This window comes from Heloderma suspectum, chromosome 13 (assembly GCF_057233095.1).
Source record: "Heloderma suspectum isolate Gila_16-S chromosome 13, 16-S_ref, whole genome shotgun sequence".
In the NCBI taxonomy this organism is placed as follows: Eukaryota; Metazoa; Chordata; class Lepidosauria; order Squamata; family Helodermatidae; genus Heloderma; species Heloderma suspectum.
In genome coordinates this window covers 20,221,072-20,240,778 of record NC_139470.1, presented here as the reverse complement: position 1 = coordinate 20,240,778, position 19,707 = coordinate 20,221,072, and the positions used below count along the sequence as shown (strand labels likewise).

The 19,707-nt window shown below is 47.6% G+C and overlaps 1 protein-coding gene across 1 annotated transcript in view; it reads right to left on the bottom strand.

The window, feature by feature from the left end:
• KSR2 (kinase suppressor of ras 2) overlaps window positions 1-19,707 on the bottom strand; it is a 349,744-nt gene that overhangs the window by 265,514 nt on the left and 64,523 nt on the right. Inside the window, exon 4 of the mRNA XM_084819248.1 lies at window positions 4,815-5,322. Coding sequence (XP_084675374.1) covers window positions 4,815-5,322 — 508 coding nt within the window. The remainder of the gene's footprint in view (window positions 1-4,814; window positions 5,323-19,707) is intronic.

Sequence of the window (19,707 nt, the reverse complement as noted above, 5' to 3'; positions counted from 1 at the left end):
ATGGGCTGCAATAGGACCATGATAGGGGAGGCTAAGGGAGTGAGGGTTATGAAGAAATTAAATGGTACACTCTTTTATGGGTTGCTAAAGGAGAGGCCCAAGGCTTCATCCTCCTTAAATTTGGACTGGCAATGTGTGTGTGTGTGTGTGTGCGCGCGCGTGTGTGTAGCTTCCCCCAAAGGCTGAGCTCCTTTTGGAGGGGACAAGTGGACATGAGTGCAACACCACCCTCCCAACCATGTTCCCCAGCAACTGATGTACACAGGCATACTGCCTCTGGTACTGGAGGTAGCACTTACTCCTCAAGCCTAGTACCTGTCGATAGCTTTATTCTCCATGAATTGTCTCACCCCCTTTTAAAGCCATCCAAACTGGTGGTCATTTCTACATGTGGCCATCACTACCCTACAAAAGCTGGGAAACCATCCAACAATTGGTGGTTAGGGGAAAGGGAGTACACGCACACACATTCACAAACTCACACATTCACGTACTCACACACGCACTCCCATGCTCATTCACACACACACACGCACACGTTCATTCACGCATACATGTTGCAGCCTTATGGGGAATTGCTGGAGGAGGGATCCCCTAGCAGATCTGGGGATTTGTCCCAGAGATCCTCACCTGGTTGGTGATATATTGGTAAAATGGCGATCTGAGCTGCTTCAGGGTCGCTGGGGGAGGGACGTGGCTCCCCACTCCACCCATGCTGACTTACTCATTACTTTACCATTAGCAGTGCCAAAGGAGCAATCCAGGCTGCTTTGGAGTCATGAAGCAGGGAGTTGGCATTGCCACAGCCATTAGTAATGCTGCAGGCTGTCAGGATCGATTCTGAGTGTGTGGAGGTAGTTTGCAGTTCATATTCAAAAGGGGAACAGCAAGAACCGGGGGAGGCATCTTCCCCAGCCAGTTCAGATATGGATAGGCGTGCTTCTCAGGATGCTAGCACCAAGATGGCTGGGCCTGAAGACCCCCCGGGAGAATCCAGGAGGAGGAGGAGGAGGAGAGCACGGGGTGTGACCTGAGGGATGCTAGACTGCAGCACAAAGCGAAGTGAGAAAAGTAAGAGGCGGAGCTCAGACGGTCGACCCAGTTGGCGACACGTGAGGGTCGACGTAGGGGAGCCTCACTGGATGGGAGAGGTTTCCCTCTCTAAGTTATTCTAGCCAGCAAGTCCCTGTTCAAACTACGAGCGACATCGTAGCTCCCATTTGGATTCCCTGCCGTTATTCCCTTGTAGCCTGAGAGTCTTCGGGGATTTTCATCTGTAATGAACCTGTTGATAGTGAATTGAAGACGTGAGACTGAAGCCGCTCTTCTTGTGTGTGTGCATGAGGAAGGTGGGGGCCAAGGGAACATGACACAGGCTTTGGGGTGTTGGCAGTCTTTACAGCGGCGGCTGGGTTGGGGGCCATGCAGGGCCTGGGGACCGCGGGTTGTGCACCCCTGGACAACTCCAGGATCTGCATTCGTAAGACTCTTTGCATTCCTGAAAAGCCCCTTCCACTCTGACAAAGAGTTCTGGGCAATGCAAAAGTTAGCACACTCTTACCCAGACAGAACTTATCTCCTGTATACTCTGAATCAATCAAACAGAGAGAATAGATTTCCAGAATGAGAGCTCCCCCTGCTGATTGATTTTTTTCCCAAAGAGGTAATGAGGCCAGGAGAAATTAGGAGGAGATAAAATGACCGGGGGGGGGGGGGTGAAGAGGCAAGAAGAAGAAGTGAATGAAAGAGCACCAATATCTAAAGATGCAAACCACACAAAGCCCATTGGTTCTAGTCCTGCTCTTTGAAGCAACAGAGTTTGCTCCATCTTCTGCATGACAGCTCTTTGAATATTTGGAAAATGACATCATGTCTCCCCTTAATCTTCTCTTCTCCAGGCTAAACCAGTGGAGGCTGGTGGCTCTGGTTTTGGTGGAGCTGTGAACCCATTCCGGGTTTCAGTCAGAACTCTAAAGGTGCTATCCAAGGTGCTGAACCTATGTTGGGGCTAGGGTACAAACCCTGGATAACTCCTTTGGAGTTCTGGCTGGTTCTGACTGAAACCCAGAATGGATGTACAGCCCCACCAAAATCACAGCCACCAGCCTCCACTGGGTTAGACCCCATTCTTTCAACCACTCCTCACAGGAAAGGGGTGGGGAATGTATAACCCTCCAGATGTGCTCAGACTGCAACAATCATCAGCCCCAACCAGCAGAGCTAACGGTATGGGATGATGGGAGTTTCAAACCAATGCTATCTGGAAGACCACGCATTCCCCATTGCTGCCGTAGGACGTGCTTTCCAGGCCTCCTTTCCTCCTCTGAACAGTTCATAAGGCAGGGGTGCAGAGTCTCTTTCAGCCTTAGGAGAGGCATTTCAACCTTTTACACTGGGGGGGAAACTGCACAAACTCCAGGAAACCACCCAATGATCGGTGGATGGGTGAAAGAGGGAGGGGTCAGAGGAAGGGGAGGAGTCAAGTGGGAAACCCCCGAGGGCCAGCTAGGGACTCCAGTGTGTTTGTTTACATGTGCTTGTTTATATATGTGTACTTATAGGCTACAGATTTATTTATGTTCCTGTGTATAATGTATAAGACAAGTAAAGAATTCAAAACCAAAACAAAACACTGAACAGATATTGGGGGGGGGGGTACAGAAGTAAGCAAGTGAGCAGGTAGACAGCGCTAGTTCCTATCAAGTGAGCAGGTAGACAGCGCTAGTTCCTATCAAGTGAGCAGGTAGACAGCGCTACTTCCTATCAAGTGAGCAGGTAGACAGCGCTAGTTCCTATCAAGTGAGCAGGCAGACAACGCTAGTTCCTATTAAAGAAACAACCCACCAGATTCAAGCTTCTGTCCAGACAGAAGGGTGTGACTCACCTTCCAAATGCTTGGAACAACCAATGGACAGTGTTAAGGTTAGGTATGTTTGCGCACCTGTCAAGGGCCCACACCCCAGCAGGGGCCCACTGACAAGAGCCCCCTGGACTTGCCCCTCCTCTTCATCCCTGCAACCTGCTTGTTCACCTGCTTCTCACTCTGGCCCAGACAAGGGTGGTGGTGAGAAGGAAGAGGAGCTGATGCCACTGCCTACTTGCTCCCTGGCTCTCTGCAGGTCAAGCAAGCAAGTGGTAGCAATGATGAGAAAGAGGAGGAGGAACAGGAGCAGCTGTTAACAATGGCAGGGAGAAGGTAGACACAATTGAGGGAGGGGGTTCATTGAGGGTTGTCTTGCCCAAGGGCCCCAAAACCCCAGAGCCAGCAGTGGCCCATTATTCCTGTACAACAACACTCAGCCAGGTCACAGCTAGATACAGAACCATCGCTCCACTGCACGGCCCACATGGCCCACAACAAAACATCCCTCGGAGATCAGCATGGCCCACAACAAAACATCCCTCGGAGATCAGCATGGCCCACAACAAAACATCCCTCGGAGATCAGCATGGCCCACAACAAAACATCCCTCGGAGATCAGCATGGCCCACAACAAAACATCCCTCGGAGATCAGCATGGCCCACAACAAAACATCCCTCGGAGATCAGCATGGCCCACAACAAAACATCCCTCGGAGATCAGCATGGCCCACAACAAAACATCCCTCGGAGATCAGCATGGCCCACAACAAAACATCCCTCGGAGATCAGCATGGCCCACAACAAAACATCCCTCGGAGATCAGCATGGCCCACAACAAAACATCCCTCGGAGATCAGCATGGCCCACAACAAAACATCCCTCGGAGATCAGCATGGCCCACAACAAAACATCCCTCGGAGATCAGCATGGCCCACAACAAAACATCCCTCGGAGATCAGCATGGCCCACAACAAAACATCCCTCGGAGATCAGCATGGCCCACAACAAAACATCCCTCGGAGATCAGCATGGCCCACAACAAAACATCCCTCGGAGATCAGCATGGCCCACAACAAAACATCCCTCGGAGATCAGCATGGCCCACAACAAAACATCCCTCGGAGATCAGCATGGCCCACAACAAAACATCCCTCGGAGATCAGCATGGCCCACAACAAAACATCCCTCGGAGATCAGCATGGCCCACAACAAAACATCCCTCGGAGATCAGCATGGCCCACAACAAAACATCCCTCGGAGATCAGCATGGCCCACAACAAAACATCCTTCGGAGATCAGCATGGCCCACAACAAAACATCCTTCGGAGATCAGCATGGCCCACAACAAAACATCCTTCGGAGATCAGCATGGCCCACAACAAAACATCCTTCGGAGATCAGCATGGCCCACAACAAAACATCCTTCGGAGATCAGCATGGCCCACAACAAAACATCCTTCGGAGCGAACACACAAAGCTGCCTTATGCCAAGCCAGACCCAGAGCATACTACTGCTGTAATTAAAATACCAAACTCTAAGATACATACAAAAGCCCTATATACATTTTATTGCACAGTGTATGGAATAAAGATCCAAAGACACACTGCCTAGAGCAGGGGTAGGCAACTTACGCCCCTCCAGAGGTTCTGGACTACAACTCCCATCAGCTCTACTCAGCATAGCCAATGATGGGGGATCATGGGAGTCATAGGCCAAAACATCTGGAGGACCAAACGCTGCCCATTCCTGCGCTCTAAAGGCAAATAAGCAATAAGCCCCACCAAGGGATCCAGCAACCAAAATGCACATGTGTGATGTTGGAATAAAAGGCACCATGTTCTCAATTCATGACTGTATCCCTGTTTTAAGCAGAGCAGGGAAACCTCTGGTTGGGGGAAACCCTCCTTCCCCTCTCGACTGTAAATGTAATACACTGTTCGGTCCACTTACTTGGGCGTGTGAGCCTCGTCCACCCTATTGCCCAGCTGGAACTCATGGGACTTGCTGCGGTGTAAAGAAGTGAAGCCGGGGAAAAGGTGGATCAGTTTCCGGGATGAGGGGGGCGGCGTGCCTGGGGGTTTCACCTTGTTCCTCCTCCTGACTGGTGGCGTGCCTGGCGGAGTCATGGTGGTGACTATATTAGGGGTGCGCGGCGGAGTACGGGCAGCGTGCCGCTGGCGCGGGGAAGGGGGCAAGGAGCGGGGCCCGGATTCCAGTGGGGGGCACAGCCCCAGAAAACCTTCTACAGTCAGCCTGTCCACATGGGTATACACCGGGCCGTGGGACATGGTCGGGTGGCAGTAATGCTGAATGCACTTGGGCTGAGCTTTGGGGCTTGGAGAGAGATGAGTTCGAATCCACTGCATGGATTCCGATTGGCATGTGGGATTGTTCTCCCTGCTGGTCTCAGTCGTCATTGGCCACTGGATGGTCCAGTCTTGCTTGGAAAGGCTGCCTCCTGTAAAAAAAAGCAGAAAAGGGAAAACAATAAGGAACAGTTAAAAAGCATGCCCCCACAACCCAGCTGCTGCTGAACTGGATCAGATCTATGCTACAAACTGAAATGGGTTTCAGATTTACTGAACTGTTAATGCATCCAATGGACTGACCCTGGGAACTGCACAGATACAAAGTGGCTAGGAAAGGGGCCTCTCTCAAATTATTTATTTATTGTATTTATTTATTGCATTTATGTCTCACCTTTTTTCCTCTTGCAAGGAACCCGAGGTGACTTACATTATCCTCCTCCTCTCCATCTTATCCTCACAACAACAACCCTGTGAGGTAGTTTTGGCTGAGAGTCTGTGACTGGCCCAAAGTCACCCAGTGAGCTTCCAAGGCCAAGTGGGGACTAGAAACTGGATCTCCCAGATCCGAGTCCAACACTCTCGCCACTACACCACAAAAAAAGCCTTAGAAAGACTAGAAGTACCATTTCCAAGATCCTCTAGTGCAACAGTTGCTGGGGAACATGGGCATGAGAGTGCTGTTGTACTCATCTTCCCATGGGCAGCTGGTTGGCTACTGGGTGAACAGAATGCTGGAGTAGATGGGCCCTTGGTCTGATCCAGGAGGGCTCATGTTCTTCTGTTCTTCACAGTGTTCAAATTAGTGGGAAAGGTGCAGGAACTTAATAAAATCCACATGCCCCACTCCCTGACTTTTAGCCAAATAATCCCTCCCCCCCATCATTGAAGACTAGTTCTAAAACAGTAGTTAAGGCAACCATCACATATGGTATGGGATTTGGCTCCCCATGTAAGTCAAGCACAGGAGAGGGTGGAACCATATAAGTTAAACTAATTTCCAAATGGTTTAAAATTTGATGTAGTATTCATTGGAGCAAAGGAGGAGTAAGGTTGGTTGTCCAACTACATGCACAAACTGCGGAATGCCGTTCCTACAGAGGTCCACCCAGCATCTACTTTGTTGACTTTGCAGCACCAGGCAAAGCCCTTTGTATTCTCCCAGGACTTTAAAAACATCTTTAAAACTGCTGTTTGCTTTATTCTAATAGTAGGTTTAATGCTGCATTTCAAAATCATGCTGCATTTCTCTATGTTTTCATTGCTCAGTTATTTACCCCATTTAAATTATTCCAGGTGATTGTTGCTGATTTTAAAACAGTATGTTTAATGTGTTTTATCATTGGTTTCATAATTGGTTTTATTGTTTTTGCTTTTATTATGTACGTACGTCACCCTGAGAGCAATAGGGTGACTCATAAACTGAATGAATGACTGAATGAAAATCCTTCACGATACCCTGGATCTAGCATCATGTCAGTACATTGTGGGACAAAAATGGTGGCTGCCACCAAAAAAAAATAAAAAAATGATGGAGAATATTTTGAAAAACATCTGCAAAGTGACCTTCTTTTTCTGGGGTGAGGGATGGGAGTGAAAAAAGGGAGGAACTCAGATGTTTTCTCAAAAATGTCTTCTAAGCTGTAAGTAGGGAGGTTAGAGAAATTTCAAAATTACAGTATTACAAAAATATGTTTAAAAAATACTGGCAAAAAAAATGTGTATTTCCCCCATAGGCCAAGTGTGAAAGTATGTGCATTTTGGGAGGATTTACACATTTTGCAAGTGCATATTTGCACAAATTGGGGAAATTGAAAAAACTCTGAATCCATCAATGAGCAAATGATGAAATGAAAGGCACTTCACAATCTGTGAAATGCAGACGGAATGGATTTTACACAATCCATACATCCCTAGCTGTAAGTTTTTACACTTCCCTTCACCCCTTGTTTCTCTCTCTCTCTCTCTCTCTCTCTCTCACATGCACTCATGCCTGTTCTCTCCCTCACAGACACACATGCACACACTCTTACACACACACACTTCCACTCCTGTGTCTGGTCAGGAAAGAATTGCAGGGAGTTTCACTTCATTACCAAAAATGCTATTTGATGCAGTTAATAGAACTCATCTCTTTGCATGTGGTGGATCTGAGTTCTCCACTCTCAAAATCCTTTTGATCCGACTCCTCTAACAACTCATGAATAAGAAAAAGGTAACATTTGCATTCTAAAAAGAAGTTGGTGACTACCCCAACTCCTCCTTTTTATGCCACTTTCGGTTATTAATTGATAGCCCTGTTATCTTGGCATCCTTTTCAAGGAAATCAATTTATTTCAGGCTCTCAAGAAGGGAGAGGGAAAGAAAAGAGGATGAGCTGCAAGACAAAGAGAGAGAGGAGTTGATTAAAAGGAGTTAAAAAAAAAAAGAGGGGAGAGGGAAAGTGTCTCTTGACAGTGGAGGCTGGTGTGTCTGATGTCAGTGGGGCTGTAAATCTTCTCTGGGTTTTAGTCAGAACCAGTCAGAACTCTAAAGGAACTATCCAAGATGCTGAAACCATTTTGGGGATGGGGTTTTAAATTGTATCCTCTAAAGGTGGTGGATGGAAGACGCAGCCAAGGGAAAAAGTAAACGGTGGCCTGAATAAAGCAGTTCCATCAGGCAGATGTCCAGGGACCCATTCAGCAGAATGAGTTGGGGGCCCCAAATGCAGCCGCGCTACTTTACCACATTCTGATGTAAGCTGAGTAATACATGTGACCAACTAAAAAGAAGGACAGGCCCCTTTAGGTTCGGACCACTAAGTCCAGTGCTTAAACTGACATCATTTCTTCACCGCCTATACACAGCTCTTTGTCTCAAACAGGGCCGGCGCCCAGGCTACACACAGTGACCAGGTTTGCACAGCACACTAACCCACCCTCAGCACTTGAGTGTGGGTTGTTTGTTGAACTGTGGGTTGTTTGTTGAACTGTGGGTTAGCGTGATGTCTGAACCCAGGACATTTTCTGCAGAGTGGCTTGTTATCTATGCAGTGTGGCTGACTTTTCTCAGACAAGCCACCTTGAGAACCCATGGTTTGCTGTTGGGTTGGTCAGTGGTTAACAAGCCACACTGCATGGTTAACAAGCCACCCTGCAGAAAATGCCCTGGGTTCGGACAACATGCTAACCCACGGTTCAACAAATAACCCACACTCAACCGCTGAGTGTGGATTAGTGGGTGATTGCCAGTGAACTTCCAACTTTAAAAGTTTGAACAGCTAGTCTGATACCTACACCTACACAGTGTTTGAAGGTAGGGAAGAGCCATCCCACAATGTCATGGGCAATGGTCCAAGCAGTGCAGGGATGTCAAGGCTGCTATTCCCTACAGTCACATGGGGCTTTTCTTCCAACCCAACCAATCCGAGGACAATGAGTAAACAACAATGACAACAGAACCCCAGACAATTGCAATGCAATCCCTTGCTGGGCAATCCTTATGGAGATAAAGTCCCGCAGTTATGGGTCAAACAACCTATAACTATCCAGGGAGAACACCATCCTGGATGAGAGTAATTATCACCATTCTTCATTACTAATTAACGATGATTGATGGTTACTAAACATAGGAGCATAATGTTTGAAGGAAGATGAACAACCACTATAGGCTCCGTAACATGAGAACCCCATCTGGGGGCTGTTAAGCCCCTCACCCCAGGCTCCAGACATGTCCTTGCCATTCCCTGGATCCATTTATCTGCTCTTTATTTTGATGGCTGTGTCATGACATGATTGATGAGCACCCTCATAAAAATAACTTGATGCTTATTCCTGGTGCGTCATTCCTATAAATATCCAGTAGAGTTTGGGAAGCCCATTTTAAATTTGACACAGGCACACAGAAAAGCACACGTGATGCTTTTCAGAGACTTGGCAGTGGTGGGATTGTTGACCCGGATTTGATGCATTCAGGCTTTGCATCCCATCGTGGTCACCTGTCAAGCTGATTTTTTGGCATATGTTCAGAAGGCTTTGTGCTGTACCCTTGCAATGCCAAAACCCACTCCTAATTCATGGTTAGCATCCATGAGAGATGTGTATGGTTTGGTGTGAAAGTTGTGAACACTGATGGTAGGGGTGGGCAACTTGTGGCCCTCCAGATGTTTTGGCCTACAGCAGTGCTGGTTTCAGGTTTTTGAGGGCCCTTGGCAAAGAAGCCCTCCATGGGCCCTCTTCCTCTGTGAGTCCGCCTTCTCACTGCCATTGTCGCCAGCTGCAGTTGCTCCTCCTCTTCTTTGTCATCACTGCCACCACCTGCTTGCTGGACAGCAGAGAGCCAGCGAGCAAGTCAGCAGTGGCATCTCCCACTCCTCCTCCTCACCACCTCCATTGTCTGGGGCAAACTGAGTAGGAGGTGAAGAAGTAAAGGTGAAGAGGAGGACCAACTCTAGGGGCCTCTTGTCAGGTGTGGGGTGAGGTGTGGACCTTTGGCAGGTGCCCAGCCATGCCTACCCTTGACGCCAACCCTGATAGCAAGGGTCCATTTGGCTAGTATCCTATTTTCCACACATAAATGGGGAAGAAGCACAGCTTATTGGTACAGCACCTGCTTTGTATGGGTCAGCTGTCTGGGTCAGAGTGAGAGGCAAGTGACCACGCACGTTTCAATGGTGAAGAGGAGGAGCAACTCCAGGGGGTTCTGAGCCCCTGGCAGATGCCCAACCATGCCTACCTTCAAACTGGGGAGAGGTAACGAGTGGGGTACCGCAGGGCTCAGTCCTGGGCCCAGTGCTCTTCAACATTTTTATTAATGACTTGGAGGAGGAGGTGAAGGGAATGCTGATCAAATTTGCAGATGACACCAAATTGGGCGGGATAGCTAATACTTTGGAAGACAGAAACAAAATTCAAAGTGATCTTGACAGACTGGAGTGCTGGGCAGAAAATAGCAGAATGACATTTAATAGGGATAAATGCAAAGTTCTGCACTTAGGAAAAAGAAACCAAATGCACAGTTACAAGATGGGGGATACGTGGCTCAACAACACGACAAGTGAGAAGGATCTTGGAATTGTTGTAGATCACAAGCTGAATATGAGCCAGCCTTGTGAGGTGGCTGCACAAAAGGCCAATGCTATTTTGGGCTGCATTAATAGAAGCATAGCTTCCAAATCCCAGGAACTACTAGTTCCCCTCTACTCAGCACTGGTTAGGCCTCATCTGGAGTACTGCGTTCAGTTCTGGGCACCACACTTTGAGAAGGATGCAGACAAACTGGAGAGGGTTCAGAGGAGGGCAACAAAGAAGATTCGGGGACTGGAAACAAAGCCCTATGAAGGAGACTGAAAGAATTGGGCATGTTTAGCCTTGAGAAGAGAAGACTGAGGGGAGTTATGATAGCGCTCTTCAAGGACTTGAAAGATTGTCACAGAGAGGAAAGCCAGGATCTCTTCTCGATCATCCCAGAGTGCAGGACACGGAATAGTGGGCTCAAGTTACAGGAAGCCAGGTTCCGGCTGAACATCAGGAAAAACTTCCTGACTGTTAGAGCAATACGACAATGGAACCCATGACCTAGGGAGGTGGTGGGCTTTCCCACACTGGAGGCATTCAAGATGAAGCTGGGCAGCCATCTGTCAGGGATGCTCTGACTTGGATTCCTGCATTGAGCAGGGGGTTGGACTCGATGGCCTTGTAGGCCCCTTCCAACCCTACTATTCTACTATTCTATGATACCTTTGACCCTATAACACCCATCATCCCTTGCCATTGGCTGTGCTGGCAAGGGCGATGGGAATTGTAGGCTCAAACATCTGGAGGGCCATAAGTTTCCCACCTCTTATCTTTGGGTTCCTGGGCTTAGCCCCAGTGGCTCCCAATACACAACCAGTGCTATATTCATGCTTTGTCATGGTGTGGGTGTCAGACTTCCTTTGTTCTCAGAAGGGGTCTGAGTAAACAGGAGATGGGGAAGAGTGGGGGAAGAACCAGTCCTAGGAGGCTACACCTCAGCATTGCCTCCCAGAGGAAAGGCTCCCCAGAGTTAGTGAACCTGTCTGCACAGCCAAAGGAGGTAGCCCTGAATTCTATTTCTAGGTTCAAGGACATCTCCTGGGAACCCTCTGCAGTTCCTAAGAGGAGACAGAGCTAGGAACACCAAACGTGTCAGCAGGAATACTTAAGACGGCCTTCTGCAACCCAGCGCCTTCCAGATGTGTTGAGCTTCCATTTCCATCATCCACAGCCATGCTGGCTTGGGGTGATGGGACCTGTAGTCCAAACCATCTGACATCAGACCTCAGTTAGTTCCAGATCCTGGCTGGAGCCATATCCTAGTTTGGGTGTTCAGTATTTGGCTGCAACAGGCTGCGTTCTGCCGTAGTGAACTGTCTATGGTCCTGCTCCCCCACCAAGCTCAACAGTGCTCTCCTGCAGGCCTCTGTCTGGAATAGGACATGCTAGTTTACAGCAAGCCGCGCAATATTTGGTGATCTGGAAGAGCCTTTGTTTGTTCGTTTGTTTGTTTCAAATGATCTTACAAAAGATGAATAACAACAAGACATTCCCAGCCCACTGATTTACAGTCTATAAGACAAGGCACAAAAGGATGGGGAGGCAAGAGGGGGGAAAGGAAAACTCAAGCACCAGTTCTTAACGTTAAATATAGTTTTTATAATGACCAGCTGGAAACCATTTCAAGGAGGGAGGCTAATGGAATGGTTCTGCTTTCCATCTCATCTCCCTCTGCTGCAGCCTGGAAGACTTAATGAAACTTGAAAGAGTGTCTAGTACCAGTATCATGGCATCCTGTGGAATTACTGTGTGAGGTGAGCTTCCCTAGACGTCTCCAGGAGCAGAGTTCCTTGCCATACAGCCCCTAACATTTTACTAGGGCTTAGCCAAGTCCCCCATTGAGTGTTTCAAGGGGGGAAATAACTTTCTGTTCCCCCCACCATTTTTTTCTCTTTTTTTAACACAACATGGCAATGGTTCTTCAACTGCTTTCTAGCTTTCCTCCCCCACAACAAGCCCAAAGTTACTACGGCAACCTGGAATTTTAAGCAAAGGAAAAGTAGAAAATGTCACGAAGGACTGCAGCTCCTCGCAACAGGCACACAGCATCCAATCTTCAAGAGGGGAAGGTACTGTCTCACTTGCTAGTCCTTTTGCCCAGTGAGTAGATACAGGGCTAAATGACATGCTACATTACATGCTCTGTAAACCACCCAGAGAGCTTTGACTATGGGGCAGTATAGAAAAGTGAAGGAGGAGGAGGAGGAGGAGGAGGAGAAGAGGAAGAAGAAGAAGAAGAAGAAGAAGAAGAAGAAGAAACAACATAGCGTCCAGCTGATCCTCACTATTTTGTTTACCTTAGTGCAAGCGTGCTGGGACCTGATCTGGATTGGGACCACTGCACAGATAAAGATTTAAACCTTCCCATTGAGCCAGCTTTTCGCCCAGGACTCCATACGTGCAAACTTCAATTGGCACCAATGGATGGTCGTTGTCTTTTAAGCCCTCACGGGGGCTTAATTTAGGGGAGGGGGTGAAATGGCTGGGTGGGGAGGCTTAAACCTCCTCCACCCTGAGGGAGTACAGGCACCTAAACTTGGCCAGCTACCAGACACAGAAGTGCCCAAGTGAGGAAAAAAGGATTCCTCGTGAGTAAAGGAATACTCATGAGCAAGGTTCTACTCATGAGTAGATCATTTCTCCAGTGCCAATGATGGCCTGCAGCTGGGCTCTGAAGTCTCAGGCTTAAAAGCCTGTCGTGCTAGGCGCAGAGCGCTGGAACCACATCTGTGCCTTAACTCCCTGCAGTGGAGGCTGGTGGATCTGATTTTGGTGGAGCTGTGCTGCCATGCTGGGTTTCAGTCAGAACCAGACAGAACTCTAAAGGAGCTATCTCAAATGCTGAACCTTATCCCCCAAATAGCTTCAGCACCTTGGATAGCCCCTTTAGAGTGCTGGCTGGTTCTGACTGAAACCCAGAACAGAATTACAGCCCCACTGAAATCGGACCTGCCGGCCTCCCCTGGCTCTCTGTGTTGTCTTTCCCCTGCCAGCCTTGCTCTTCTCTGAACAGCCCTGTGCTTGGACTTTAGACTGCCTGCTGACCTTGCCTTTGCTCTTGTCCAGCCCTCTCTATGTTTAAAACTTGGTCAGCCCACCAAACGTGCCTTTGGAAAAGACCGCTCCTAAATCCCCAGAGCTCTGTCACTGTAAGCAGGACATGTGTAAACAGGACCCCACAGCTAGTGGAGGCTGATGGCTCTGATTTCGGTGGGGCTGTGAATCCACTCTAGGTTTCAGTCAGAACCAGCCAGAACTCTATAGGAGCTATCCAAGGTGCTGAGCCTATTTCAGGGATAGGGTTCAGCACTCTGGATCGCTCCTTTGGAGTTCTGGCTGCAGGCCGGAATGGATTCACAGCCCCACCAAAATCGGAGGCACTAGCCTCTACTGCTCAGAACCTATTCTGAGATGCTGATCACTTTCGTGTTGTTGTTGTTTTAACTGCCAATGCAGTTTAGATCAAGATCAACCCTCTAGCCCAGTCTGCACGATGGTCTCATACAATGCTTTAGGGAGCCTGCCGTGTACATCCTAATGAAGAGGCATTAGCCATGACACAAGAATGAGAAATGGTAGCCCATCCATCTTGTCCCCCTACCCTTTCCCTCATCTGGAATGATAATGGATTCCCCGGCCCCCACATCCCTGAATATTCAGCTGACAATTGCATTCATGAGCCAAAAATTGATTAATTGCCCAGCGCTCTTATAGCAATATGCTCCCCTTGTGATTAATATTCACCCTCTAAACAACATTACAGAAGGCATTTGATACCCCGTAGCGATGCTACCCCAAAATGACTCCCATCTTCCAACAGGTAAACATTGTGCAGGGTGAAAGACCAAACGTTCCCCTATCTCAAGGTGATTTATTGAGTGGAGAGATGGTAGGAGGAAGCTCATTTTCTTCTACCATCAATAAACCCCACACATGTGATGAGGGCAACACAGATCTTTTTCTACTGCAGAAATCACATATGCGCCCGTACATGGGGGCGGGGGGGACTGGATGAGCCTCTATGAAGAAGAGAAAAAATCAGACAGACATATGGGCATCTGACAGCTGTCCTCTCCCCTAACTCCCAGACATCCGTCACGGGGGCAGTCGTGGAAATCTCATCTGCCAGACAGCCATTGCGAGGAAGTGACGGCGTGGCGACACCAGCGACCTTTTTATCCATGACAGAACCATGAAGCCTCCCAACCTGGCATGGAGTCAATGCAGTCTCCCCTTCCCACTCTTCATTGATTGAGTAGCCCCTCATCAGTCTCCTGTTTCACACGTCCATCTTCGCGGGAACATTTCCAACATACCGATGAAATTCTCTTTGCTCTTAGTGCAAACATTGATACTCTACAGGTAGCTGTGGCATCCATATCTGACAGCACATAATGCACTGTTCCTACATCTGAAGCAAACCCATGAGCTCCTATTTATACCCTTTGGGGTGCAATCCTATTGATTCCGCCCTTGCTGCTCAGAAATCTCTGAACCCAGACGCTTCCAAGATTCCTATGCCCTGCTGGGATGAAACTGCAGAGCAGAAGCAGTGGAGGTTTCACTGCCCTGTCCTCCATCTCTGGCGATTTTCACTAGGCAGGCTTTTCAGCCCAACTAGCAATGGCACTTTGGAGAGGGAGGGAAGGAGGCTGAAGGAGGCTCAGGATATCTCAAATCCTGGCCTCTCCAGTCTCCTCCCCTCCCTGCCCACCAGAACACCCCCTTTCCTCCTCTGAGGTAACTTTTCTGACCTCAGAGGGCAGCTGGCATGGTTCTTTCCCCACTGGCTGCGCGGGGGAGGAGCCTGGGGTGGGATCTCCAACTCCCCCTTCTGGGTTCAGAGCACTGTCTATGACCTCAAAAGGCTTTTTCTGAGCAATTTTCTCATTCCCTGGGATGCTCTCTGGTAACTCCGATAACTCTGATATCTCTAAATGGGTGACATTTGAGAAGGTAAGATCCCAAGTCCTCAATCTGATGTGGGCATTTCAAACACACTTCCTGCTCCCAGGGCACCTTGCTATAGCATCCTACTGCCAAGGCTGAAGGTATTACACAGAAATACAACTCAATAAATGTGTGCTTTTGCACCAGGAGAATCAGTTTATCCATACATTTTGCTTTATTGTGGGCCCTTCTAAGCTGAGTGAGTTGTTTTATGACATTTAAGGTTTCAGCTGTCCTAACATCATGGAGAACATCCCAAGCAAATATCCTTTGGCTGATATTTCTCTTGCTCACTTGGTTCATATCATCCTCCACCCCCATTAAAAAGGGCTTTCAAGGAGTTAACTGTACCTGTATTTATTTATTTAAGATTTATTTAATTAATAAAAGAGAAACAGACTGGGCAATCCAGTCTTGTTGTTGTTGTTGTTTTGTGTTTAATTCCTCTGCATGAATGACTCTTCGGTACTTGAAGAATCTTTCCAGATGATCATGTTTTCTGCACAACAAAATGCAAAAACGCAACTCCGTTGTTGTACAGAGGTGGGGATGCCTACTTAAAGCAGTCATGCACCTAAGTTGGGTTGGACGACTCTATCAATTTCAGTTTCTCTCTGTTTCTTGTTTTTCCAATCTTAAATTAAATTCATCTCAAACTTTGGGAATTTCTCCAATCAGGTTTAAGAGAATGAAAAAAACCTCAAACACATGCTTGCATAAACACATGTTTGTACACGTTTCTCCTAATGCATACATTTTGGTATGCATCTGTGCCTAATATATGCATAGTTTGCAAGCCATTTTCATAATATAATGCATTTGGAATGTTATTTCCTATAATATACACATTTTGAACACATTGTTTTGATTGGAGAACTGCACTGCAAAATTTGGAAAAGTGAGAATTTCAAAGGTTAACTGAGTTTCAGTTCACATAGTGTTTCGACAGTGTGAAATTAGGGAAATTTGTATTAAAATGTGAACTGAACAAATGTATCCCAGATTCCCACAGCTAGGTAATTTTGGATACTGGGTGTAATGGGTTGGGGGGAGGGCTTCATATGGGCATTTGTTGCCATGTTTTGGTAGAAGGTGGGATACAAATCAAATAAATGTGTATTACTTCAGTTGTGGAGTACACAACTAGCAGTTCTCTGTTTGTTTGTTTTCATTTCTATACCACCCAATAGCCAAAGCTCTCTGGGCTGTTCACAAGAATTCTGTTCTCCTCCCTGCACCATTTCATGTTTTACAACTGCTTCTGCATTCCTGACTGATAAAGTGTGTGTGTGTGTGTGTGTGTGTGTGTGCGTGTGTGCGCGAGAGAGATAGAGAGAGAGAGACCAACCTGTTTGCCAACTCTGATGAAAAAGAAAAGGAATACTCTGAGCATGTGCAGTTTCATATTTTAAACTCATTTAGGGGTGCAATCCTATGCACGTTCAGACAGAAAAAAAGTCCTGCATCTCCCAGTATTCCTCAGCCAGCATGGCTGACTGGGGAATGCTGGGAGTTGTAGGACTTTTTCCTGCCTAAACATGCATAGGATCATGCCCTAAATCATAGCACCATCATGACTACAGGATTACAATAAGAGTTTGCTTCTGCTGCCCTGATGCTAAGCACATCTACTTTGGAATGAGCACCATTTTGTTGACAAAAGGGAGAATATATTTTTAAACTAAACATAATTAGATGAGCATCTGTAACCATGTACATGATTAGTACACCGGTCCCCACCACTTTTTAAATTTCCTACTGGCAAAGGACCCAGCTTCATGTAGGTTGGAGTTGCCTTAGTTTGATACAGCAAAACCTTCAAGCAAATTTACCAGCAGTCAAACTTGGAGACGTTGTGCCCACCCTGTCTGAGCGAAACCATGCCCACTGGTAACCCTAGACAAAGCCCTTGCCAGTCTCCTGAGGGAGGGATCTGCCCACTCCATTCCCCTGAGGAAGTCTGCCCCACAGCAGGGAGAAAGGGGCAGGCATGTAACGCCATTCCTTGGTCTACTGATCTCCTCTGGCTTCCAACTGCATCAACTGCAAAGTTATGCACTAGTTGGGGAAGACTGCCCCCAGTGTCTGAAAATGTTACTGCAGGCTTCAACCACATGGACACACTAATTAAAATTAATTAGTGATTTTAAACACAAAATGACCATGAGGTGCACACTCCTAGGGTCCCCTTAACATGCATGCCATGTTTCAGGTGTGTAGGTTTCAGAGTCTTGGAGCCCTGGCACAGACAGACAGACGCACATCCTCTTTTATTATCAGAATTTATTTTATTGCATTTATATCCCACCTTTGCTTGAGCAAAGAGCCCAAGGTAGCATATCATACCTTATCTGCACAACAACCCTGTGGGGTTGGTTAAGCTGAGAGATAATGATTGGTCCAAGGTTCACACAGCAAACTCAGTGGCTGAGTGGGGATTTGAACTCGGCTCCCGCCAGCCCTAGTCCAAAACTTTAATCAGTATATCAGGATGCTGTAATATCTGAGGTCTGCTCCCTGCTTGCATGAAGACATGGGGTTTAGCTTCTTTTTCACCCTGCAATGGTGAGGTATGTCAAAATGCCCTATTTTTTCCCTCCTGCTTCCTGCTAGCACGTTACTCCCACAGAGATAAGTCCGAGGAAATTGGATAGCACTAATTAATGACTCATTAACTGACACTGACATTGTCCCTTATCCTAATTTATTAAGATCAATCTTGGCTCTTTCCATCTCATGCACTTGTGACTTAAAAAGACACAGACAGTACTTTAAAGGGACAGCAATTATTTTCCTAGACCACCTTTTGAGAGTGCTAAATGCCTTGAAATCTTAACCCTTCCCAAAACTTTGTGCTACCTGCCAAGTGATCCATGCCTCCCTTTTTCACAGCTCCAGAGCTACTGCCTTAAGAGCTAGAAACTTGCTGTTTAAAAAAAGAGAGAAAAACTACAATTCTTGGCCAAATTTGGCATGATGGTGGTGCTGAATACAACACCTGTCCCCTACTCTTCGATCTTTTTCTTCCGTGCTCTTGTTTCACAACTGTCTGAAAGATTTATTTATTTAATTAATTAATTCATTACCCATCTGGCTGGTCACCCAGCCACTCTGGGCGATGTACAATAATAAAAACAGTTTAAAACAATAAAATTCTACATTAAAAGCTATTTTGGTTTATTGCTAATGTGTTTTTTTTTATGTGCTACATTGCTGAATCACTCCGTGCGGAATGGGCCAATCCTGAGCTCGCTGGGCAAATAGCCTGACTTGGAATAAGCCAGCTTCCTACATTCCAAGCATAGCTTGATAGCCATGAGGGCTAGAACCTTGATTTAAAAAAAAAAAAAAAAAAAGTTAAAGTTTTGATTACCAGTGAGAACGGACAATACTGGGCCAGATGGGACAAATAGTCTGGCCTGGAATAATGCTGATTCCTAGAGAGCGTCACTGGTAAATAGAGGACAGAAAGGGCAGCATCAAGTGTAGACATGAATGGGCACCTGCCAAGGGTCCACACCCAGTAACGCGCCACTGACAACAGTCCCCTGGGGTTGTTCCTCCTCTCCACCATTCCAACCTACTTCTTCACCTGCCTCTTGCTCTGGGCCAGACGACAGTGGTGGTGAGAAGGAGAAGCAGCAGATGCCGCTGCTTACTTGCTCCCTGGCTCTCTGCTTATCAAACAAGCAAGAGAGAGAGGATGAGAAGCCAGAGCAGCTGGTGACAATGGCAGCGAAAAGACAGACTTTCTGAGGGAGGCGGCCCGCTGAGTGTGCCTCACCCAAGGACCCTCAAAATTAGCACTGTGCCAAATGTTTCGACCTACTTATTTTCAACCGTCCCTTGGGAGGGGAGGGGCAAAAAGAAACTGCACCCGGAAATTGTGGGAAGGGGTGAGAATTCCTCCGAAATTTCTCAGGGTGCAACGCTTCAGTGGTTACCTTACTGGAAGGAGGGGGGGGCTTTCCCTTTTACTACCCCCCCCCCCGCCTTTCTGTCCTTGCAGCCTCTCTGGCTGCTTGAATTTCTCGGAAAGTGCCCTGGAGGACTTAGCCAGGACTTCCACCCTTGCCTTCCAACACCGCTGAAAGAGGATTTCTCCTTCTCCTTCTTCTTGCGAAAAGGACTTTTAGGGTGCAATCCTATGCATATTTAGAAGGGGGGGGAAAGCCCGACAACTCCCAGCATCCCCCAGCCAGCCATGCTTTTGTAGCGCTTTTTTCTGTCTAAACATGCATAGGATTGCACCCTTAATAACAATAAAGCGTGTGTGTGTTTTTGAAGCCCGTCTTGGCTTTCAGGCACTCTGGAGGCACCAGCACTGGAAAGCCCCAAGGGAGGAAGTCCTGGTTAAGTTCTCCAGGGGGCCTTCATAGAATCATCGTAGGGTTGGAAGGGGCCTACAAGACCATCGAGTCCAACCCCCTGCTCAGTGCGGGAAGCCTGATTCCCAGGCAGTCTCCCATCCAAGTCCTAACCAGGGCTGACTCTGCTTAGCTTCCGAGATCAGACGAGATCGGGCGCATC